The sequence below is a fragment of the Pygocentrus nattereri genome, chromosome 7 (assembly GCF_015220715.1).
Source record: "Pygocentrus nattereri isolate fPygNat1 chromosome 7, fPygNat1.pri, whole genome shotgun sequence".
NCBI classification, from domain to species: Eukaryota; Metazoa; Chordata; class Actinopteri; order Characiformes; family Serrasalmidae; genus Pygocentrus; species Pygocentrus nattereri.
The window spans coordinates 12,062,209-12,086,673 of record NC_051217.1 but is presented as its reverse complement, the minus strand read 5'-3'; the positions used below and the strand labels follow the sequence as shown (position 1 = coordinate 12,086,673).

Below are 24,465 nucleotides of genomic sequence, written 5' to 3'. Positions count from 1 at the left end.
CGATCTCCTGAGGACAAGCTGAGAAGAGAAGAGAGAAGAGAGGAGAAGAGTAGGAGAAGGAGCTGGAGCCCTAAGCAGCCTCCCCCCTACGTTTTTTTCTTCTACTGTTCTTTTTTTTATCCCCCACCCCTTCAATGTGGACTGTGCTATCTGCGAATCTGCCCAGAAGAGAGAAGACACTCCTCGGCGAACTTTCTGTCCTTTTAATCCTCGGCGTGTTCGTTTGGTCGCGCATCTGCAGCATGATACAGAGTAGACTGTAAGGGAGTTTTTCTCTGTCGTTTCTTTTTGGTTCTGCGCTTTCGCTACCCAAGAAACAGTTTCACAGTGAGGGATTTCCGTTCCTGCTGAGCCCTAAATGACGGCCGAGGTCCAGCAGCCCTCCGTGCAGACCCCTGCCCAGAGCAGCCCGATGTCTGCGCCAGAAAAACCGGCGGCCATGGACGCGGCCTCTTCAGCCACGAAGACCAAGAAGACGAACGCGGGGATCCGGCGCCCAGAAAAGCCGCCGTACTCCTACATCGCTCTGATTGTTATGGCCATCCAAAGCTCGCCCACCAAGCGACTGACCCTCAGTGAGATCTACCAGTTCCTCCAGAGCCGCTTCCCTTTTTTCCGCGGCTCCTACCAGGGCTGGAAGAACTCGGTGCGCCACAACCTGTCCCTCAACGAGTGCTTCATCAAGCTGCCCAAGGGCCTGGGCAGACCGGGCAAGGGCCACTACTGGACCATCGACCCGGCAAGCGAGTTCATGTTCGAGGAGGGCTCGTTTAGGCGCAGGCCGCGCGGATTCAGGCGCAAGTGCCAGGCGCTCAAGCCTTCCATGTACAGCATGATGAACGGCCTGGGCTTCAACCATCTCCCCGACTCGTACAACTTCCAGGGCGGCGGCGGGGGACTGTCCTGCCCGCCCAACAGCCTGTCCTTGGAGAGCGGGATTGGGATGATGAACGGACACTTGGCCAGCAACATGGACGGCATGGGCCTGGCCGGGCACTCCATGTCCCATCTGTCAGCCAGCGGCGGACACTCGTACATGGGGAGCTGCACGGGGGCCTCGGCCGGCGACTACCCCCACCACGACAACGCCGCGTCCCCGCTGCTGCCCAGCGGAGGGGTCATGGAGCCCCATCCCGTTTACTCGAGCCCCACGTCAGCCTGGGCCCCCGCCCCGTCCGCCTCGCTCAACAACGGAGCGTCATACATCAAGCAGCAGCCGCTCTCGCCCTGCAACCCCGGGGCGAACCCTCTGCAGCCCAGCTTACCCACGCACTCTCTGGACCAGTCTTATCTGCACCAGAACGGACACAGCACGAGCGAGCTGCAAGGTAACTGTCTCGTTTTGTATGCCTAATATATAAATAATATAAAGATAAACTCTGTAAAAAGAGGAAAGCGCTCTGAGTTTTGAACTGACAAAACGGGTTTTTTTTTCGTCTAAACTAAAACTTTGCATTATGTTACTCAACGTGTTTATTTGAGTTGAATAAAACCAATAAAACCGCCCAGGACATTGTTAAAGTTTAACTGACCCACATTTTTCAGCAAACGTGATATACATATTTTGCCTATTAATAATGAGACGTTAAAATGATGAAATTAAAAATATAATTATATATATTATATAGTCCTTAAAAGTAATGTGCTAACCAGTAGCGAAACACAGGCCTCATGTGATGTAATTCAATGACGTTTACATTTATAGCACAAGTCAATACTTGCATTGAATTAAAAATAATCATTTAAAAAACAAAATGTAATTATTCTTTGCCAATCAGCACCTCCCCACTTAATGCAACAAGCCTGAAACCAGGTATTCAGGTATTACAGGCCAGTCATCACCCACTAAAGCTGACTTTTACACGTGAACGAGTCTATTTACAACTGATTTATTTTTCCTCCTTAAGAAATGATACTCTTTGCAGCAGCTGCTAAAACTCGAATGAATTAATAAAGTGAACCTTATCACATGATGGCTCATATTACCTGAATCTGCTGCTGTCCTACATGGTCAAAGTGTATTTTAATTTCAAGACGATGTTTTATGGCTAATGAAGTCTATATTTTGTTCACGGGAGCAGGTAGAGCTCGGCCTTCTGCCTTGGTTAAACTGGACCACAGTAAAAGCTTAAGATGAACTCGCTCCTTTTTATTCCAAATCTCTGTTTAAAGCGGTTTCAAAATCCGATACAATACCGAACACCAGCAGAGGAGCGCGAACAGCCAATAGGCAGCGAACGGCTCGCGGAGTCCTGCGGGAATCGCGTGCAAGCCGGACAATGTCCATTAAGATACCCCACCCTGGGGGCAGAAATAGATACGGCTCTCATTAGATGCCACATGAATCCAGAGTCTTCACCACAGATCCACTATTATCTGAATCTGCCGCTGATTTTTTTTTATAGTCTAATAGACAGCAGTTGGTCCCAATCTATCAAAGTATCTCTCAGAATAAAATAGACTGACGATGAGTTAGTGTTGAATGTAAGTGTTTTAATGAGCCTGGATATTTGCAATACACTTATACAGATAGTTAGAGCGGACAGCGACATTACTGAGCTTTGTGTCCAGCCAAAAATCCAAAGGTCATTGAGTGTAAATAAACGAATCATGACTTTGGTCTCAGTCTGTTCCTGGACACGCAATCATTAAATTACAAACACGTTGTAATAATAATAATAAGAAGAAGAAGCAGAAGAAGAAGAATACTACTGTTATTAGTATTAGTAGTAGTATTGTTGTTGTAATATTTGTGTTTTTATACATTATTATTCTAAAGCATTAAACATTTTGAAATGACCTACTTTTGCCCAAATTGCTGCCTAGATAAATATTAAATAAATAAGTAAAAACTCATTTTAATTTGGGTGTATTTTACATGTGCATATATAAGAGCCCGTGTAAGTGCACAGGTGACATTAGACACAGAGAAAAATATATAATAACTAATTCAAATTAAATTATACCTTGGGGTTTCTTTTTGGTGCATGTATGTTACATCCAGCTGAGGGTAGGTGAGCACCAGCACAGCCTGTAACGGTAAATCCTCTGTGCGTTGTCCTCCCAGGTATCCCCCGGTACCACTCGCAGTCCCCCAGCATGTGTGACAGGAAGGAGTTCGTCTTCTCCTTCAACGCCATGACTTCCTCCAGCATGCACTCGCCCGGGAGCGGCTCCTACTACCACCATCAGCAGGTCGCTTACCAGGACATCAAACCGTGCGTGATGTGACAGCAGCTGTGAGGGGGAGACGCCAGCCGAGCACTGCTGAAGGAGATCCGCTGGAGGAGGGTCTCAGGCCCCGTTGGAGCGCAGTGAGGCTGAGGGCTCGCTGGAGAGAGACACGGAGCTCCGAACCACTCAGACAAAACACACAAACCCACGACGAGAAACTCGGTACAAGGACAGGACAGAGCGCTTGCGCCCTGTAACCCGGGCGGGTGAAGACGGAGCACGCGGGCCAGACTCTGCAGCAAATAAAGACTAGAACCTGAGACTCTCGCGCCGCCCGGTACCCGCTCTGCTGGCGGATCACTAACACATCAGAGTGTGAGAGAGTGAGGGAGTGTGAGAGAGAGACTGGCCTCAGAACACAAAGCCCCGGACCGGGACGAGCCCATTTCCAGTGGAAAAAAATGGTCTTATGTATTTTTAATGTTATTTTCAATTCAGGACGAGTTGTTCTATATCTGATCATAGACCATTTTTATTATTATTTTTTATTATTTTTTGGTTAATTAGTGTAAGTAAATCCATTAGACTATCATAAATAAGGAAGAAAAATGAATGAAGGCACTTTTAAACGTCAAAGCGCAACTTATTTATTCTGTTTCTATTTTGATTGTATAATTATAGCCATAGTATTGAGAACGCTTTATTGGCAATATTTGTCAAGACGCTGTCTTTATTCAGTGTATAAATGAAGGTTAAAAATGTAAGCACTGTTGTTTCGGTTGGTTGCTGTTTTTCTTAATGTCTGAATATCCGTATTGACACGAGTCATTTTCCAGCACTGTAAAACCTGTCTATAGTGTAGGGAATATGTTTTAGTAGCATAGGCTTCTTTTTCCTGTTTCGATGTCTTTAGACATTCGGTCATGTACGCACCATTTGTATAAAATTGTATAAAAGCAATAATGGCATGCAGTTTGAATTAAACCGTTCAAAAACTTCCATACGCAAACACAGTTACCAGATTAACTGCAGACTCCTTCCTGAATGTGGTTCACTGGTGGAGGTACAGCGCTGACAGGGCAGGAAGATCTTTTTTAAAACGCAAAAACACATTTGTTTCGTCACCTGTTCCTCCGCCAGAGAAGCCGAGCTGAAATCCGTGTATTCATAAAACTAAATTACTTTAAATCGAATAATTTTAACAGCTGTTTAAACAAAATGTGGATTTCAAAGTGATACATTTTGGTAGAAATAACATCATCCTAGAAACATATGTAGTTTCTAATAATTCGTCGTCATTATTATTATTATTATTATTATTATTATTATTATTATTATTATTATTATCATTATAGCCAATACAGCCCTGTAGCCCATATCTGCATTATTCGTAGAAACCTTTTCATCAGTGACAAAGCGAGGATGAGCTGCCTGCGTGTCCAAAACAAAGATGTTTTGTGTTCCTGACCGCCACATGTTTTTTTTTTTTGTTTTTTTTTTTGGCAGTGATATTGCACTTGCATTGGATCCATTAAACTGACCACAAAGCTCGCACTCTTATTATAGGCTATTATAGTCCACCTATTCCAGCCAGTGTCCTGCCCTCTCAGACGTCTCCAGTTGTTGCAGATGGATTGCTATATTTATTTCTCTAAGTAAAGAGCTGCACAGCCAACACAGTATGTCCATATGCAAATTAAACTGTCAAATTCATTACCGGGGGGAGCGCTGACACTGCACCGAAACTTTCCTCTCTCTCTCACCCTCTCTCTCCCCTCTCTCTCTCTCTCCCTCTGACTCTCATATTTAAGAAAGGCTTTTACACTTTCAGGAGAACATCGTTCACGACCTTTGACCAAACAGTTCAGTCCAGCCAAAGGTTTCCATAATGTGATTGTTGGCAGCTGCGTTCACCTTTTGAGTTTGGAGTTTCAAAATGAAGAAAGTCCAGAAGAGCTGAGCAGCCCGACTTTTCAGAGTGGTGAGCGCCACCTAACGGCCGCGCGCTGAAAAGACATAGTGTGAAGACGAAGAAGGACAACAACAACAAGAACTACAACATCAAGAAGCACAACACAACAACACTACAAGACGAAAAAAATGTTATATAGGATTGTGTGAAAGTTGTAGGCACTTATATATGAAATATATAAAATGTTTTATATATGAAAATGTTTTTTGGGCCGCTCGCGTTTATTTGTTAAAAAGAAAACACTAATATTAGAATAAACGCAGTTAAGATTAAGGCAAAATGTAATGATGATGTATGTCAATGTGTTCGTATAACCGTTTTCAAAGATCTCCGGAGGCCCAGTATAAAATGTAGTTACACTCTAAAACGGATGTGTTAAAAAACACAACGCTTATGTCTCCAACTAGACACATCAGTGTATTGAGTCAGAGACACCACACTTTTAACACAGAATATGTTGAAATATTTCTGTGGCACGGAGAACATGATTTGTGTTACTTTTAACTTTGAATGTGTTAAATCAGAAAACAATTTCACACAAAAAGTGTTAAAACAGGTAACGCAAGTCAGTGTGTTGTTATTGACCACCGCACCTTTTACAGTGTATCATCCAGTATCAGCTTTGGCTTCAACACTTCATCATGACCAGTCAGACAAATCCACACAACTGCTGAGAAAGTCGAGGTCAAATCCGGGACCTGTATTTATCACAGCTCACATAATATCAACTACGTTTCTAAAAACAAGAACTGAAGAAATGTTTTTACTTTTACTGCATCAATATTCAGATGTATTAATTATAATGTTATATGCTGTTGTAAAAAGCAAAAATCACACTTTGTTTTTAACTACTCTTAAACAATTGCAGCAAAGTGCCCACAACTTTACCTCAACATTTTGAGCCAACTGAACGTCCAGTAGTTTAAACATTTTGCTTTGCTCACACTACAAAAGCTATATATATATATATATATATATATATATATATATATATATATATATATATATATATATATAGCTTTTTCGAGTGAGAAAATATTGAGGTAAACAGGTTACATTTACAGTGAATGCTTTTTTCAGTCTGTAGATTACGCTAGAACTAAATTATATAGGAATACTGCTGTATTTCGAGATCTTGGAAAATATAGGCTACTATTGCCATACCAGCCTACCGTCAATTTATTGTAATAATAATAATAATAAGAAGAAGAAAGTAACGAAGTTTAAAAGCTTGCCCTGGACAGAGGGGTGACTATAAGATGGACTTTATCCATCGAAACTGATCTAAGTTAAACAAACAAATATAAATAAATAAATAAATCTCAGCTTTCGTCCCTCAGCAGCCCTACAGCGCATTTTGGCTGCTAGAGGCGAATAAAGCTCAGTTAGGCTCATGAGGCTCCCACTCATGTTCCATACACAATGAGACGAAACCCGCCAGCAGACAACTGGACCTTCGCGTTAAGCTTTGGAGGATAAAGGCTTGAAAACAAGCAGCGCGATGTCAGCTCCTCACATCACTCTCACTGCGCTATCTTTACACTAACCGCTGCGCTGGGAGACATTACAGCCCTGTGAGCTGCTGGGGCAGCGAGCCCAAACTGCCCCGCAGCCTGTGGACCACACATTCATCCCCTCCTCAGGACATTAAACAGAGCAGCTCGTCTTGGCTGAATAGCCAAATAAAATTCTTCCGTGATTCACAGCTGTTAGTCAGGGAGGCTTCGCGACGGCACCATAAAAAGCTCGTACTGCAGCTCAACACGCGCGTTAAGCTCACGGCTGCAGCGGAGCTATGAGACACACACAGGCCAGATCCTGATGGAAGGTCCGCACAGCCCCGAAAACATCTCAAACAGGCTTGCGTATAAGCATCGATACAAATGAATAATCCTCCGCGTTGGAGTATTTCCCAACATGTGCTCTGGCATTTTTGAAATGCATTATGTAGCCACAGGCATATGTGACGCAGAACAAACTCAGCCTACTGTTTGAGATGGTTCCAGGCCTAAATGGATCCTCCATCAGGCTTCATAGTGTTTATTCGCTCAGCTGGACATGTCAAAGGCCTTAACATGATTCCTCATGACAGGAAAATGTTGCAGACTGTGATTTACTGGTGTTACTATGACAGCATGAACCTTTTTACTTAACCCTTAAACTCAATGATTATTATTTGGTAATATTAAGGCTTTTTGTGGATCAGATAGAACAAATTACCTAAACTAATACGCAGCATTTGTAGTTATGAGAGTACGGATCCACCAACAAGTCCTTAGAGTTTAGAGATTCAGAACTGCCTTGTCAAAAAAAAAAAAAAAAGTATCACTTAAATTGTAAATATCTGCCTCTTGCAGCCTACAGTCTGAAATGATTTCAGGCCTGTGTGGATCATCTATCAGACTTCAATGTGTTCCTTAGCTCAGCTGGTTATGTCAAAAGCCTTAAAATGATTTCTTGATACAGGAAAAAGTTAGTGTGTGTTTTACTCTTATAGAAAAAGGCATACATTGGCAATGAGAACTCAGAATTTAACCCTGAAACTCTAGGCCAATTATCGGGTTATTAATCTTAAGACCTATTATCCAGCAACTACTTTTGTGACTACTATGAAACTAATATACAACCGTTATAAGAGTGAGGTACTGAAGACGGGATCCACCAACAGGGTGTTAGAGTTTAAGGGGTTAATCAAAGCTGTTCCACCAAAGATTCAAAATTATCTTCCAAAGGTTAAACACAGAAAGCAGGAGGCTTCATCACAGACCACCTTGTAAGCGTATTTTGAATTCAATTTTCACCCCAAAGAGCCTCCCTTGAAGCATACTTAGTCATGATTATCATAAGACTCATAACAAACTGCAGACTGTACACTGATAAAGTAATGAATCTTAAATAACGGATCTTCAGAAGACATTCCTCAGAACTGAATCATTTTTATCAGCCACTAACAATTTCATCAAAGCTCACAGCTTAAACACTATTTACCATAAAAGGATCAGAAATAACACAGTTAAACTTATTTCCAGAATTGCTTTATTTTCACGCCCACATGCAAAAACTCATAAAAAATTACATATTTCTGGAATCACCAATGATCTAAGTAGGTAAATTTGATATTTTTACATATTTACCAGATATTTTCTCCCAAAGAAATCTTGCATTTTCATAATTGGTGTTGACCTTCTCTGAACCTTTACCCTAGCTAACTCCCCTCTTTGCATGGGGCAGTAATGCTGACGACGGTGGCTGTGGCTGTTGGTGGGTGAGCTGCTCCTTTGGCTTCCTTATTCTGGGGCCTCTGCAGTGTTTGGTTAGGCTTGTGGCCGCCCCGCTGGCTCTTAGCTCGCTCAGCCTTCAGGGTGTGGCCGTTGATAGAGAGGTCTTGCAGGGTAGTCAGGGCAAGGTCAGCTCCTGGCCCATCACTGTACTCGAGGAAGGCCCTGTGCTGTGCCCCCTGCCAGGTGAGCCTGAGGGGCACAGCATTCCGCTCTCTCAGCACGCTCTTCAGCTCACTCACTCGTAATCCAGCCGGGATGCCTCCAAGGTAAAGAGTGCTGGAGGAACCATGAGGATGCTCCTGCTCCACAGTGCCTCCCTCAGGTCTCTCAGCTGTATTTTCGATATGCTTATGTTTGGGCTCCTGTTTGGGTTCACGCCTGGGCCTACTTTTTGGGTCACGTTTAGGGTTGGGTTTAGCTTCAGGTTTAGGCTCTGCCATTGGTTTATCGCTTTCAGCGGAGGATACCTTTAGTGTGACGTCCTTGCCAGCCTTCTGCTCCAGATCTTGCAGTTTTTTCAGGATGGGAATTTTCTCCAGCATCTCCGCGTCTAACTGCAGACATAACAATTATATTGTTTGTGGGTTGGAGAAAATGGGGCAGTGGCTTTGATGATGAATTCAGTGAGGTTAGTGAAAAAGCTGGAAATAACAACACCAGACAGAATCATATAAAGAGTAAAAAGACCTCTGTCCCTTCGTATCCTTAAAATTAACGTATCTAATATACTTACAAAACACACATGGACCTTTCTTTTATTTTATACTAAATCAGTTAAAACTTGACAAAATAACTCAAATGGGAGGCACTGACATCATAAAATGCACAAGCATATTTTAGGAAAATGTTGCACATTTGTACATTTTGAACTTTAATAACTACAGCAGTAACTCATCGTTATCAGGAGAAATATTTCACTTCCCCCACAGCTATATTAAGATGTCTTTTCTGATCTCCAGGGGAAAAGTGTTATGACCATAGCCAGTTTTGTACAGGATATACACGTCCTATTGTTCTTACAGTGACCTCTAGACTGCTCCTGTTCCATGCAACAAGAACAGCTATGAATGCCAGAAGAGCAGAACCACAAATCCTTTGTATGATCACATACCCTTTCCTTTATTCAAAAGGCTCCAGACTTTGGCTGACTAAGATTTCTCAAAGCCACCATGGAAAATGTACACGGTCACTGATCCACCCAAACAACAGCCACGATGTACAGACTGCGGCCATATAAAGAGAACAAATATGATTTATGTGAACACCCAAAAACAAAGCGATGAGACACATGAGCAGAATCTAAGGGGTTGTTGTGAGTACACTACAAGCTATAGAGTACTGTAATTCTAGTTGTGAATTCAACAGATTGAACTTAAGTATTAACTTTTTAAGCATTAGTTTGAAGGATTTGTACAGTGTCAAAAAAAACTAACAAACAAAAAAAAAAACTCACAATGCATTGAGTTTTCTCAGCAGCTAGCTTTTTTTGTATCTTTAGTAATTGCAGTCATCTTTTTATGCCATTTGGCAGACACCCTTATCCAGACTGGCTTCCAGAGGTAAGCTAGGGCAACATTAGAAGTCTTGCCCATGGATGCTTATTGATAATCTAATGACCAGATGGCTGATGTTACCATTATCATTTCTATTCCCTGCTCAGGACAGAACCAAGAGCCCACAAGTCTCTGAGAGACTTTTAACACCACAATAGGTACCCAAGTAACATTATTACATTGTAAGTCATAATGAATGATGTGTCTGCCAACTGCCAAGTATCCTCTTTTTTGAAAGAAAAAGAAAAAACATGTTTTATTGGCAGCCTAATGTTGGATGAATAAACACATCTAAGTTGGTTAAACAAATTATCCTCAAGGATAAGGATCACTACAAAAGCAGCTGTTGAGAACACTAAAATTTTTTAATGCGCGTTATCTAGAAATGTTGAGTGTACTTATTACTGAAACTGAATACTTTTACTCTTAATTCAATTAAGAGATGTCAGAAAGAAAAAATATTTGTTACTTTTTGGGTTTTCTTTCAGACTTTCCATTTAGTCTGGCACATTGTATTACTTTTTAAAAATACATTCTTCAAATTCATACGGACATTAAATTGCCCAGAATTAACAAATTCATTTTTGCACAAAGTACCAGTTCTGCCCATTAGTCTTTGCGCCACACACCACCTGTTAGCAGAATATCTTTGTTATTACAGATATCGTAGCAATTTAGTTAGTCATGCAGGGCTGGGTGCCAGTATTGCTGGGTAAGATGGGGAGCAGGACTGCAGTGAGGGAGAATGAGTGAGGATAATGCTGTGCAATGCAATGGTTATAACAATATATATGCAGAGGTTATCATTAACAGAGGGATGTTAATTAGTGTTTAAGTGTACTTGAATTTTAGAATAATGTAAGAGTTTGTTTAAAACAGTAAAAGAAAAAACAAGTTAAAAGTAAAAACAAAGAATATTAACTAATCGGAGTGAATTATAGAGTGATCAGCTCATTACTTTAATGTAAAAAAAGTTTAAATTGAATCTATATGCTTGTATTTGTACTTGTATTAGATACTTTTTTAAAGTTTTGACACAGTATCCATATATTCAATTAGGTATTTTCCCTGGTTGTTAACAACCAAAGTGATTTTAGTTACCTTTGACCAAATGATTCCCTGTGGTTTAGGGAGCTGACACTCAGTCTTGATTATCCTAGTTGGAGTGATGATATAGTCCACAGTGAGGTCATGACTCTCAGTCAGTCCTTCTGGAATGTCCACAACCTGTTGGACATGATAGTTTAGTAATTAGTTTAATATCTTTCTCAGTAAGGTCATGGTCTTTCCAGTGATTCTGTGCACATTTTAAATTCATTTACAAACTCACATACCAGGCAAGAAAGCTAATCAATGTGAAAAACTGGCAGAAAATGTATTTAATTTGTGACAATGTAAAACACTCATTAATATATCTAAATATTTTGCAAATCGTCTGTGTGCTTACATAAACATTTGCTGAGGCAAGCATTTTGCATTATAATATATTATATATTATTAGGGATGTCCCGATCAAGTTTTTCTGCCCCTGATCCCGATCCGAGTCATTTAATATTGACCAACTTCACTTACACTTACAGTATATTTTCCTAGATAATACTATTACACAGTGCACAATTCAAGTACATTACGGTTTGATTAAACTCAATCCAATGTATATGCTTCACAACTGAATAGTTCTGCAGTGCATTAAGAAAAACATTGTCTGCATCCAAGCTATATTTTTATTTATTTACTTTACAAAATAAGTAAACAAACTAAAAGATGTCCTTATAAATAGCTTGGATAATTTCCATTTAGTCCAGCAGTGCAGTAGTAAAGCCAGAACACTCAAAATGAGTAATATAATTATAATTCCACTTTAAAGTGTTGTAATCATGACAAATACCAAAATTCAACCTAGTGCAGCATAATAGTATACAAAAATGAAAATCAGAAATCTCAATTCCCCTTAAGTGGTGTAGCAGCTTAACTTGAACATTTAAAAAACAATATACATTTCCATTTATTTGAGCAACAGCATTACAGCAAAATATCAAAATAATAAAGTTGCATTGTACTTTTCTTTTTTGGTATCTGGGAAGGCCATTTCTTTAAGTGCTTTTATTGGACTGGCTACAGTTTTTCCTTTCTCTTATTCAGTTATGTACACTCCAAATGAAGTGAAGGGTTTTTTGAGGGTTTTTTTTTTAACTCTGCCGTGTTACCGGACAGCCACGGTTCGTCTTCTCAACAATGACGTTTGAGACTGGACTAAAGAGTCGCTCACTGTCCACGCATACAGGGGGCACAGAGAAACGTGTTTGCAATAGCAGCCAGTGAGGGAAATCGAGATGCAACACCGGCTTTTCATCAAACGTCGAGTCAATCCAGTGCACCGTGAGGCTAAGTAATGATGGGGAAACATCAGAACTAACAGCACTACAGCACTCACATCTGATAGAAGACTTCGAACGTGCTCAGGAACCTTGTTGTAAAGCTCCAGTATGGCCGTGTCTGTAGGGCATAGCGTGGCCCCAAAAGACGGCGAAAACTTCTTTTCTACCAAAGCCATAGGCTTGTCATCCAAAGCGATGAGCTCGGTTACTCTCTCAGTAATCTTTTTGGCCACGTCGCTGTCTCGGGAAAACGTCTGTGTTTGCTCTAGTGTGTGTTGCTTTGGTGCAGCCTTTGCCTGAGTTACTCGAGTAAACTCACTGTATTCCGCTAAGTGTTTACTTTTTAGGAGCCATATCAGCTCTGTTACTACTGCCTCACGAAATGCTAGAATTGCATACATTACACATGACTATTGGACTGGTTTCATTCTCCACTTTATTTTATCCACACAGTATTTCCACACGCCACACATTTTAGCAACGTCCTGCGACAAATCGCACTCTTCGCTACGACACCCATGTGACCACTGACGTAAAGCACAGGATTGGGCATAGATTCATGTTCAATTAAGCCGATACCGATCAGTTAAAATGCCTTGATCGGCCCCCATACCGATCTTTAAGATCGAATCAGGACATCCCTACATATTATCCCAACTGTAACCTGGCAGGTAGTGCTGGGTTCAGTTTTCTATACATCGATGCATGGAGCTTCTGTAAATGGGCTAGGGTTTCTGACCTGACAGTCATGAACAATAGTCACAACCACAGTGGATTCATTCACAGCTCCCATGGAGGCCATCATAGCATATTCCATATCTGCATATCCTTCTCCTTTCCCAATTCTGTAACCTAAGAGGAAAGAAATTCTTATTACTGATAAGAAGATATATGATCTAAAATACTTTTATCATAATTGAGAAACAGGCTTACCTTTCTCAGACACAGCTACAGAACCAACCACTACTAGATCCACTTGAACTCTTGCATCTAAACCAATTGGGACACTGAACTTTTTAACCCCCTGGACAAAACAAACTGTATGAGTGACACACTAATTTATCAAGTATACTGAATTGTGAAAAGGTAATAAATAGAAAAGATATAGTATCATTTAAAAAAATAGTATCATTTAAAAAAAGTACAGTGTGAGTTAATGTATAACCTGGGAGGTGGAGCACACTCGCAGATCCTCCTTGGTTGCATTTTGCGGGGGAACAATTTTGTTAAACAGTCCAGTGCGCAGCCGAGGCGTCGGGACCAGCAATGTTTTTCTAGCCTAAAAAATAGACAGAAGCACATTAGCTGAAATGAGAATTACACAAAATATAACCCAGACGAAATGGCACACTTCATATAGTATTCTCTAGAAACCATCTTAATTTAATTATCCATGCAAAACACTCTCATTACAATTACACAAAGGTGTCAAAGGTACCTGCAGGGCAGCTAACCGAGCCCCCTCCAGTGGTTTATCTGGATCCACCTTGACTTCACTGGTTTTGTTGAAGACGTCTAAGGTTACAATCTTATTGCAGGCCCCATAAGCCCCCTGAAGAGAAAGAAGAAAGTGGTGTGAGAAGGTCACTTACAGTGAGTGTGTGAAAGCGGGCCTGCTCCTGTGGCCTGTCCGGGTTTACTTTGACCACCCTGCTGGACTTGAATTCCTGCAGGACAGGGAGCCTGTCACAGGCCTGGGCAGCTGCCTGTCAGCTCAAAACACACAATACACCACATGACTGAGGAAAACAGTTAGACATCACATCAATCAATCAACCATCACATAGACCTCTTTAAAGTACAACTACTTCATAAACACAGGGGCTACCTTGAAGTTTGGAATTCTGTGGTGCACTGGTCTTGGGAAGTTGGCTAGGTTTTTCGCCTCGATGTAATCCCACACTTTTTGGCGAATATCCCACTTCGTAGCCCCTTTAACCAAATGAGTAAAAACAAGTGGACGCATTTTAGCTGCTGGAGGGAAAACCACACGCTCAACAGAGTCCACATACATTCAGATAACAACAGAAACATTGACGGTTACCTTGACTTATATTAACAGCTTGTTCCATACTTTAGTGCGCCTAATCTGTTTTACAACAGGACTACACGAGGATGAAATGCAGACATGTCTGTCTTTCTCTACGTTCGTCCATAATCTAAAAATTCACAACAGCAGCTGCTCGCCTGTCAAATTACAGTCCAGTTCATTCTACGGGACCCTACAAAGGTCAAAACGCGTTTCATTTTTCCCCATCATGGTGCAAGGGTTCTAACCGCTCTCCCTGTTGTTTCTATTCTTCACTGTGTCATTTTTTGAGTTATTAAATTAAAATTGTAATTTCCAAGATAAGAATGAGAGAAAACAAGACTTTCTTACAATGCAACATTTAGAGTGTGGTGACATTACACGGCATTATCTACTTGTTTCCAGTAGGTGGCGCCAAATACAAAATAATCATCATTTATTTGCATCGCGCTGGTCTGTCCTCGGGAATTATTTCGTCACGATTAGCAATGGAACAGTGTCACGCCATCATCTAACGACAGCCTACTGCACGAGACAAATTCTATATAGTTATTTGATGAATGACATGATATTATATTCATTTTCATTTAGGTTTGCATTAATCAAGTAGTCCAAATGATGGCAATCAATCAATCAATCAATCAATCAATCAAACTAACAAACCGGTGAACAGTAATATAAAACAAGGACAGGCAGTACTGAATCGTCTTTAAAGGGTCATAATTTTCCAGCATGACCAAACGTAGAGACAAAGTCAAGCTTTGTGAAAGAAAACCTCATCAACATGATGATATGATCATGTTAGGACAGGTGCAGCCATTCCTGTTTGCATCTCATGTTGAAAATCAATGAATAAATAAACATCTAAAGTCAGAGGCAGAAGTAATTGCAGCACAGATGTCATAAACCAGTAAAACATAATAACATTAAAAAGAAAAAGGAATTAGTGAATGTTAATGACTACAATGTAAAAAGAATATTATGTAATACACTTCATAAAGAAGTGCAATTGTCATTTGCTACCTACATCTGTATATGTGACGGCCTGGTCGCATAGCTTCCTTTATTCCCCTTACAGCAAGGTCACTTATATTTCACTTTAGAAGTGTGTGAAAAAAGTATGTTTACAAGTAATAACTTTTTTTCACACATAACATTTTAATACATGAAATGTGTGCAAGTCACATTTCACATGTGAATTTTATGATTTTTTTGTCAATGCACACAGATCACATTTGTCAATATGAAATCAATATGAAAACTCTCTCATTACACTGACATCCTTCCAGCTTTAAAAAACATCTATAAAATTGAATCAGAAGCTATTTTTTCACTGTTATAATTTGGCTAAGTAGCTAAGCAGGTATTGAAGTAACTAACATCTGTAGTGGATGTTCTTCATTAAAAGAACAGGAACCATATGGAACATAATTAAATTACGAGTGGGTGAATCTTTGCAGCAAGTGATGGTAAAGTGAGTTGTTTTCCCCAGAAACATAACCTGGAATGCATTTTCTTAAAAGCTATCCTTAAATCAGTTCAACCTTATCAAATATCAAAAAACAGTTTAGAATGAGGAATCCATTTCCAAGAGTCCATACAACTGTGTGCTTCAGTAAATCCAACCAAATTACATGCTGGCATGCAATCAGTTCAGCCTTTTTGGCGTTTTCATGTATGCATTTATAGTTGTTTCTCTGTATTGAGTCCATTAGAGGATCTAGAGTCCATTAGAGGACATTTTGCCACTAAGCTGCTCTCCTAGTCATCCTGTGACAGATGATAAGTTTATGCACTAACACCAACACTGTTTTCTTAACATTATATACACACTTGCAATATTATCTACATACATTTCTTTTAATAGGCACAATGTATCCAGGCTAGATTCTTTTCACACATTTGAGGGCCCATATTATGGAAAAAAGTTATCCTTGCTTTTTTTAAATAAAAAAACTTATGTGACACACTATGTGAACATTGCTAAAGTTTCACAAATATACTTATCACTTCACAGTCCATAAAGTCTTTATTTCAACACTAAGCTGCAAAAATAGTCTGTTTTAAATGTGTTTTTGTCACATACCACAATGTATTTACATATATATATATATACACACACACACACACACAATTTGGTAAACAGCAAATTAGCCCCAACCATTCATAAAGTTAAAAGGAATGTTTCAGCCCCAAATTCTTTTTTTAAATTAAGTGCAATGTAGGGCAGACAATCAGAACATAGGTAATTTGCATATACAAGTCTTTCACACTTGTTTTGATTGTAAGGGAAGAAGAAAGTTTGGAAAATAGGTCATGGAAAAATGAATTATGGTCGATTTTGGTACATAAATCCCACACTACTGTCATGAGTGGGCTTGTAAGATACAGCCTCTACAAAAACAGACACAAAAACAAGTAGTATTTATCTCTGGACAATAAAACAACAAAATCCTTTCAAAATCTTTTATTTCGACTGCATTTAAATAAATAAAAGATAGAAAAAAACAGGTGTAAGGGCACTCTGGGTGAGAGAACTGAAAGTGTGTGTGAATAAGAGTTATGCGGCTCATACGGCAGTTTGTCAGAGAGGTGCAGACACCAGGCCTGCTGGACCCTGGCCCAGAGTCTGCCTTGCCACGCTGCTCTCCAGGGGCTTGAAGCCCAGCTCCTCTACAGGAATGCCAAAGGCTTTCAGCTTCGCCTCATATGTCCTCAACAAGTCATTGTGAGCCTATGGGAGAAATGAGGCTATTAGGGTAACAGTCTTTAACCTCTTGAAGACCTATAATGTATGCAGCTTTAGAACTAGGGCAGCCCCTACACTGACAATATTTACTTGACTAATGTAAAAAATATACACTGATTTTATGCAAATTCTACAACAGATGTGTAGTTTAAAAAATGACCCAAAAATAATAAAATTAAAAAAGCAAGGTTGCTGTTGGACCCACCTTGCAGACACGAGCGAGTTCATACTGTAGATCCTTGATAGCAACATTCTTAGAATCCAATACCTCCTATAAGCAAAAGCCAAAGACAATTAATCAGAAACTAAACAGAAAAACACAATTTTACCCATGAAACCTAAACACATAAAGAACAAAAATAAGTTTTTGTTGCTACACAACCAAACTCATAAGTTCATTTTCATGCACAGGAAATTTTGGTAAAGAACTATACCTCAAGCTTACGAGTGACCACGTTGAGGGCAGTGTGGTCTAAATTTGATGCAGAAAGGACTTCATTGAGCTGGGCCTCTTTCTTCTCTAGTGTGTCTGTAAGTGCATCCAGCTTCCTCTCCAGAAGAAGGTTCTTAAAGCCACTCTTCTGCTGCACCTCCTGGATGGCCTTGGTGAACTTCTGGTACAGCTCATCACGCTCCAGCTGTACCTGAGGAGAAAATAATACCTTACAGACTTTGACTCAAATTTTGTAAACTAAAATAAAACACCACATTCAAGCAAAGTCCAGTAAGAATATTATTTTTTTACATTTCTAAAACTGCAAGATTTAACACTAAACAACGTCTTACACTCTTATGCAAGTGAAGAATATGTCCAATAGTGTTCATACATACATGTCAGTATTTTTTCTCACCTTACTGAATCTCTGCTCTAATACTTCATGTTCCCATTTCAGATCCCTCATTTCTTTGTCTGCCACCTTAAGTCGAGCTTTGGCTCCCTAAAGGAATTAAATTAGTCCATTTAGGATTCACTCTCAATACATTTTTAGTACTTTACTACCTGTAAGACAAGCTTAAATGCAAAATTGGCATGCGATTATGCACCAAAAGAATAATATTGAGTTAATGGAAATCAGTTCAATTTTCAGTAGCTTCTATATTGCAAGTGCTACAGAGCTCATAAGAGACTTTGAATTATTGTGTATACCGCCAGTGAAGCTTTGTCTTTATTATAATTGGCAAGCTGTTTCTGGAGCTCTGTAACTTCCTCAGTGGCCTTCTGCAGAGGCTCAGTCAGACGCTTGTTCTGCTGCTGCACCTCTGCCATGTCCTTCTCCAATCTCTCCTCCTTTCTCTTCATTTCATCCACCTGCTCCTGCATGTAGACAGAGGGAAGGCGAGTGAAGCGCAGTTATGGCATGCAACGATCAGGAAGCTACAGAGAAAAGGTAAGCACAGATAAGATTACAGTCATGTTATAATTTTAGTGTTATCATACCTTAAATGAGTTGATGAGGGCTAGGTTGTTGAGAGTGATATCATTATAATAGTTCTTAATATCACTGAAAGCTTTCTCGTGGTTTTTCATCAGTGTGTTAATCTGGCTGTTCTTCCTTTCCTCTATTTCAGAAATTTCAGTCTTGCGTCTCTGATCTTGCTCCTGATGCAGTGCCTGCATTTTCTTCTCATATTTAGCCTCTATTTCTATAAGAGGAAAACAGCATACTTTCTGTTAAAGAGCTGCTAAAATACAGTAAAAGGGTGAGATATGGTAAATAATAATGTCATAGCGAAAAATCATCTACACATAGTTTACATGTGATGGCCTGTCAAAGAAACAGCTACTGTCAACACAGTACCTCGTACTTGTCTCTCAAAATCATTCCTCAGCTTGGTAATTTCTTCATCATGTTTCTGTTGGAAGAAGGCATGATCATGATCATAACATCAACAGAAAAGATTCATAATATATTGGCTTATAAAAGAAGAAAAAGAAACAGCTTGCACTTACGTGTTTGAGGCTCTTTATAAGATTCTCACTGGAAAGCTCCTGTTCTTTGAGGTCCACTTTCAGGGTGCGCATGCCTTTCCGCAGATCGTTCTCCAGGTCTGCGTGTTCTTTTTGCATGAGTTTGGTAGCAACCACTCCCTCTGTCTTGAGCTCTGCAATGCTGTTTTGTTGTTCATACAGCAAGTGTTTTACCTTCTGTTTGTACACCTGAAAATCAATATACCAATAGACACCAACAAGTTAAGATATCTTTCCTATTAGACTGCACACTGCATAGAAACACAAAATCACCACAACATCTTTTTGCCTTACAAATGAATACTCATTATCATTCTTGATACCTTGATCTCAACTTGATGGCGCTCTTCAGCTTCTTCCATTTCTCTATCCCTGTTCCTGAGATCAGCCTTCTTTTCCTCTAGCTGTCTTTTAGTAATCTCCCAGAAGGTATGGATTTTATCCCTTTCGAGTTGGAAATAGTTACGCTCTTCCCTCTCTCTGTCCAGTTCCTCACGCAAGCGGACAATGTGGTCTTCCAGCTAATAAAGCAGTAGTAATAAGTAATTCATTAGTTATGGCACATAAGTGTAATTAATGAAATCAACTGCAAAATTTATTTGGTCAGATGACCACTGGCTTATATTATTCTTATCTTATGTCCAACATCATTGCCCTTTCCTGATGAAATTCCATGTATTTTGAATACGGTCATTAACTGTACCATGACACAAGAAAACATGAAATGTGACAAATACTTTTTTATTGAAGTGGATTTAGAAGCTTGGCATATCGAGTGAACCTTCACAACAGAACATCCAAAACATCTAAATCTTCTGTTTTCCAGGTGTAGAAATGAGGTCTTTTAAATTCCATGTATTTCCAGACTTCCAAAACCTATTTTACTTATCAAAACGCAATGATTAGCATTACTGGATAAATTAATTCCTTGTTTTAATAGCTGGATAATTGTCCTTAGACCCAAAGAGCACTTTGGATACTTTAACATGAGATCAGTTAATGTAACTGTACCTGCTCCTTCGACATGTCCTCTGTGGAAAGGCCATCCACCACTGTAGGGCTCTTGCCCTTCGCTGCCTTCGCGCCTTTCTTTTTTGGAGGCTGAAATATGAATACTTGTAGGCTGAACGTTATAATGACACAGTCACGCATTTAACACTAAAGTAGGCGCTACGAATGTAATGTTGGTAAGTTATATAGCGTTATGTTGTTAACGTTAGCTAACCCAAGCAGGCTTGACTATCTTACACTAACTGCTGTAGACTTACAACGATTAGCTAGTCAGCTAACTAACGCAGGCTATCATAAAAAGCAATACCTAGCAATACTAACGCTATATCTGCGAAGTCCATTCATACTTACCATGATTTTATCTATCTAGTTAAATATCGTCCTTGTAAATGAAGAAAATGTGTAACGACGTAGCTTTTGTGAAAAGTTTGCCAGCGATTTCACTGCTTCGCTGTTCTAGTGGTCTGTACACGACGCGACGGCGTCATGGCAACAAAGGCTCCATTCTCGCGATACGAGAATTGGGTGCGTGGGGTGCATTTCGAGTACTATGCGAATGTGTGCTTGAGCGGTGCGTCGTTAATGTTAAAAGGTCGATGTAATGTCTGGTTGGGTACATTAAAGTATGAATAGAAGGGAAGGGATAATTCATAGTTGACTAGAAACCGGTTTTGGGTGAAGTAGATTTTAAGTCTTCCATTCTAACAGATTAAACAGGTTTGTCCACTAGAGGGCAGTAACAATATATGCTAAGATTTTATCCCAACGCCTTGGACTCGGCCACAGCTTAACTAATTATAAATCGCTATCAAGGTCCTTCCACTGTGCTTTCACGCGTTTTAGTGTTTTCTCTATAAAACCAACGGTAGACAGACTGCCGTTTGCCTTGTAGTTAACGACACACCAGCAAAACGAATGCTGTTCACTATTGACCAAGGGTATTAGCTAAGTGGTAAGGTATTAATGACCAGAGTTGGAAGAGTAGCTTAAATCCATCATCAGGTTTAAAAAAAATATTTCTTTTGTCAAATAATGACTTATTAATGTGAACTTTCACTGAAGAACCATAGAACTGCAGTAGAATTTATTAGTATAGTATTGATCAGCATACAAAGGGGTTTGTTTGGGTCTATACTTCTGTTTTTAATGCGTTTTATGTCTCAAAATCTCAAATCAGAAGTGTGAATAATCACCAAGTACAGACACCGAAGTAGAAAGTGCACTCCTTCATTTACAGATGTAACTAAACAGAAGAAAAGGTACTGTCATTTGTGAGAACTGGAGAGTATAAATTCATCAAAGTATGTAACTGAGTAAATGGAGTTACCAGGAGCTTAGTTTCAACGCACAGCTGGCTTAAACTACTGACCACTGAGAGCATGTGGAAATTTTAAGCTTTTTGTACTATTTAACTTTGACTGACAGGTGAATAAGTCTTATCATAGTTGTAGACAATATAAGCTGTCACTGAAGCAGAGCTGGACTTTTGCAAGCCTTCCTCTACACGGTGAAGGACAGTCATGAAAAAACAGTGTAACCGGTTATAGGATGTAGATACATGATTAGAAGGCAATTCTGCCATTTTTCAAATTGACTGCATATTTCAATCATTAATGTGTGAACAGAGCAATTCAGAGGGATTTGTTGTGAAATATGCCATTCTAGTAAAATCTGAAAGTGTTCATTAAAGGGGGTAGAGGAACAGATATCTGCAGCATTTAATACCTCTAAACGCTACCTCACAGCAACTAATGCACACAATAGTAATGGATATGTTGCCTAATACTGCCTACTAAAATCTTTGGGTAGAGTTGGTGGATGATAGTTTATTTCTTTCTAGACAATGTTTTTTCTTGCATGGTAGAACATTACAATCCTAATGGACAGATGGTACAGATGCTGAAGAGCAGACTTGTTGGCTCAGAGATTTCCCAGTTATCCTGAAGATTTCACTGCAACTGTCATGCTCTGTTGTTTTTTCTCAGTGGTTTTACATTAGACCGTGGTCATTCACACATACCCCTCTAGCCCTACAGTACAGCGAACCGTACCGTATTTAACATCTAACACAACTCCCTCTTTCCCTCCCCTCCTCAGTCTGGGCATTCAGCCAGTGTGTCCTGTATGCTCTTTTTATGTGTGTGTGTTTCTCTTTCTCTCCCTTTCTCTCTAGATCTGTCTGTATTCTGCATTAGCCAACATTCACAATGCACTGCTTACGGAGCAAAGTGGCTCAGTGATTTGCAGAGTTTATCCGGCTCTACCCCCTCATTCGCCCACTCCCTCTCTCTCTCTATCTCTCTCTCTCTCTCTCCCTCTCTCACTTTCTCACTCTCCCCCTTTCTGGCAGGGAGCAGGCTCCGCTCACTGAATGGCTGGGAGTGTTGAGGATAGGAGGATCACTAGGCATAAAGAGCCTCACTGATGCTTTGGTGGGAGTTGGTGCTCATACTTACAGTCTCTCTCTTTGTTTCTTTCTCTCTGTGTGTATTCTGAGTGCTCCACACCCATGTTGCTGCTGTAGACAGCAGCTTCAGACTCTTGGCTTACTGGATGGAGGCGCAGGGAGGGGCAGGTAGCCCAGGTAAAGACTCCTTTTCTGTTTTCTCCTCTTAACTCTTTCTATCCACTGCTGCTTTGCTGAACTTACTGTCTTTGTGTAACAATTCGGGTGGAATTTTGATAGCTGTGGATCAGAATACTGTTTGCTGTATTTTTTCACTGAAAGTCACATGAAGTCGATTGGCAAAGTATGACGGAAGGTAAACTGTGCCATTGCAATTGTGTAGGACATTTGAGAATTTGCTAAAACAGTTTGTGCTTATTCTTTTGTTGCATTCCTTTGTTTATACCTGCTGTGAAATTATAAGTCATTAAAGCAAAAACAGATGTTCAGATATGATGGACATATTGTGGCTATTGTGTTAAGATGTCATAAATTCTTTTTTTTTGTTCTGATCCAAAAATTGGAATAAAGTGTTATATTACATACATTAATATGGGCCTATATTCTAGATTTTTCTTGTACTTAATGTTTTCCTTATGATGTTTGTGTGGTGTTATGCACCAAAACCAGTCATAAATCATTTTAAATGTCTACTACTATTTACTCCTTATAAGTTCAGCATGAATGGGCAGAGGCAAACTGCTGTGGGCTGAAGCAGATATATTTAAATATGTTGTTTTTCTTGACCTTACAGAAACAGTACATTCAAAACAAGCTGGCTTTGTGGCTTAGTTTCCATTTAGAGACTGTATAGACTTGAAAGTGAATGCTATGTCTTAACATTTTAGCAATGTTTACTGTTTTAGCAGTGTTTACTGTTTTTTTCCAACAAAAAAAGTGAGGAAAATTTAGTTTTCTACACTGTTGGCCCTTTAACGGTCAATGTTAGTTTTAACTTCTCCTGTAAAGTGACCATTTTGACGATACAATGTTTTATTATGATAGTGTTGAACATTTTCAGCAGGCATACTTATATTCCATTAATTGGAAATGTCTTCTGAACCCACCTGAAGAATGGCTTTTGGAAGGCATAGGATTTGATTTCTCATTATGAAAAGATTATCATTTTGTATGTGAACAGTAATATAAAACTCTGAAAGTAGTTCCACCGTACACAGCAGAAATGTTAAGCTTGGATGAAGTTGTTTTAGATGCAGAGTTGATTGTGGCCACCGGGAGGGCTGATTCAGTGTCAGTCATGCATGAACAGGGCAGGTCATGCCACTGTTTGCTTCTGTTTGAAAAAGAATTTTGTCTCAGCCCATTTTACTGTAGCTACAGTTACATCCAATAGGTACACACGCACTGTGATCTCTCTGCCACAGCTGAGCGAGGAGCTGGTACAGTCTGCCTGTGATATTCCACATAAAGACAGGTAGACAGGCTCACCTCAGGCAGGTGATGTCAAATATTTGATTTTATTCAGCTGTTTTTCCTAGTTACTGTTAGTACAGTTAGAGTATGGGTTCTTTTTTGGATTGTTCAAGTGGCCATAAACACTGTTCAGCCAACTTACTCTCTTAAAAGTACTTGTTCCAAAAAGTGTTCTTTGGAATGATGCCCAAGAAGAAACCTCTTCAGTGGGTGTTTCAGTGGTTGTTTTTTAGAGAAACATTTGATCAAACAATCAAGCATGTGAGTTTGAAGAATCTGGTAAAGTTTGTAAAGTTACAATTTTTATTACAAATTATACTATCAGCAGAATAATTTAAGCAAAAAATAGAAGCATTGAGATATTGAGATAGCATTTCAGATGATCTCAGTATTTATCCCTCTTTAGCTTTAATGACAACATGACAGTTGAACAGTGGCAGTAAACTGATTGATATATATATATATATAT

The 24,465-nt window shown here is 39.8% G+C and overlaps 4 protein-coding genes across 5 annotated transcripts in view; 2 read left to right on the top strand and 2 right to left on the bottom strand.

The window, feature by feature from the left end:
- The first annotated feature begins 3 nt into the window (after positions 1-3).
- foxf1 (forkhead box F1) lies at positions 4-4,187 on the top strand. The gene is made up of 2 exons (XM_017687201.2): positions 4-1,328; positions 3,068-4,187. Exons 1-2 carry the CDS (start codon positions 359-361, stop codon positions 3,229-3,231), a joined length of 1,134 nt encoding a protein of 377 aa, XP_017542690.1. The 5' UTR covers positions 4-358; the 3' UTR covers positions 3,232-4,187.
- Positions 4,188-8,159: 3,972 nt separating this feature from the next.
- mthfsd (methenyltetrahydrofolate synthetase domain containing) lies at positions 8,160-14,574 on the bottom strand. Of its 2 annotated transcripts, none has more exons than XM_017710177.2 (8): positions 14,403-14,574; positions 14,187-14,290; positions 13,951-14,064; positions 13,524-13,637; positions 13,292-13,382; positions 13,098-13,210; positions 11,082-11,207; positions 8,160-8,981 (listed from the first exon to the last, which is right to left on the bottom strand). In XM_017710177.2, exons 1-8 carry the CDS (start codon positions 14,428-14,430, stop codon positions 8,352-8,354), a joined length of 1,320 nt encoding a protein of 439 aa, XP_017565666.1. In that variant the 5' UTR covers positions 14,431-14,574; the 3' UTR covers positions 8,160-8,351. The 2 variants fall into 2 exon arrangements, with proteins under 2 accessions (XP_017565666.1, XP_017565581.1); XM_017710092.2 differs by lacking the exon at positions 13,951-14,064 and adding an exon at positions 13,797-13,910.
- A 2,265-nt stretch (positions 14,575-16,839) lies between these two features.
- gas8 (growth arrest-specific 8) lies at positions 16,840-20,608 on the bottom strand. The gene is made up of 11 exons (XM_017688846.1): positions 20,468-20,608; positions 20,117-20,206; positions 19,429-19,626; positions 19,088-19,294; positions 18,936-18,990; positions 18,575-18,780; positions 18,284-18,451; positions 17,988-18,074; positions 17,571-17,780; positions 17,342-17,407; positions 16,840-17,121 (listed from the first exon to the last, which is right to left on the bottom strand). The coding sequence occupies exons 1-11, from the start codon at positions 20,468-20,470 to the stop codon at positions 16,972-16,974; spliced, it is 1,440 nt and encodes a 479-aa protein (XP_017544335.1). The 5' UTR covers positions 20,471-20,608; the 3' UTR covers positions 16,840-16,971.
- A 1,834-nt stretch (positions 20,609-22,442) lies between these two features.
- Positions 22,443-24,465, top strand: part of LOC108434966 (dysbindin domain-containing protein 1) — a 39,662-nt gene continuing 37,639 nt past the window's right edge. The window contains exon 1 of the mRNA XM_017710486.2: positions 22,443-22,700. Coding sequence (XP_017565975.1) covers positions 22,670-22,700 — 31 coding nt within the window. The 5' untranslated portion in view covers positions 22,443-22,669. The remainder of the gene's footprint in view (positions 22,701-24,465) is intronic.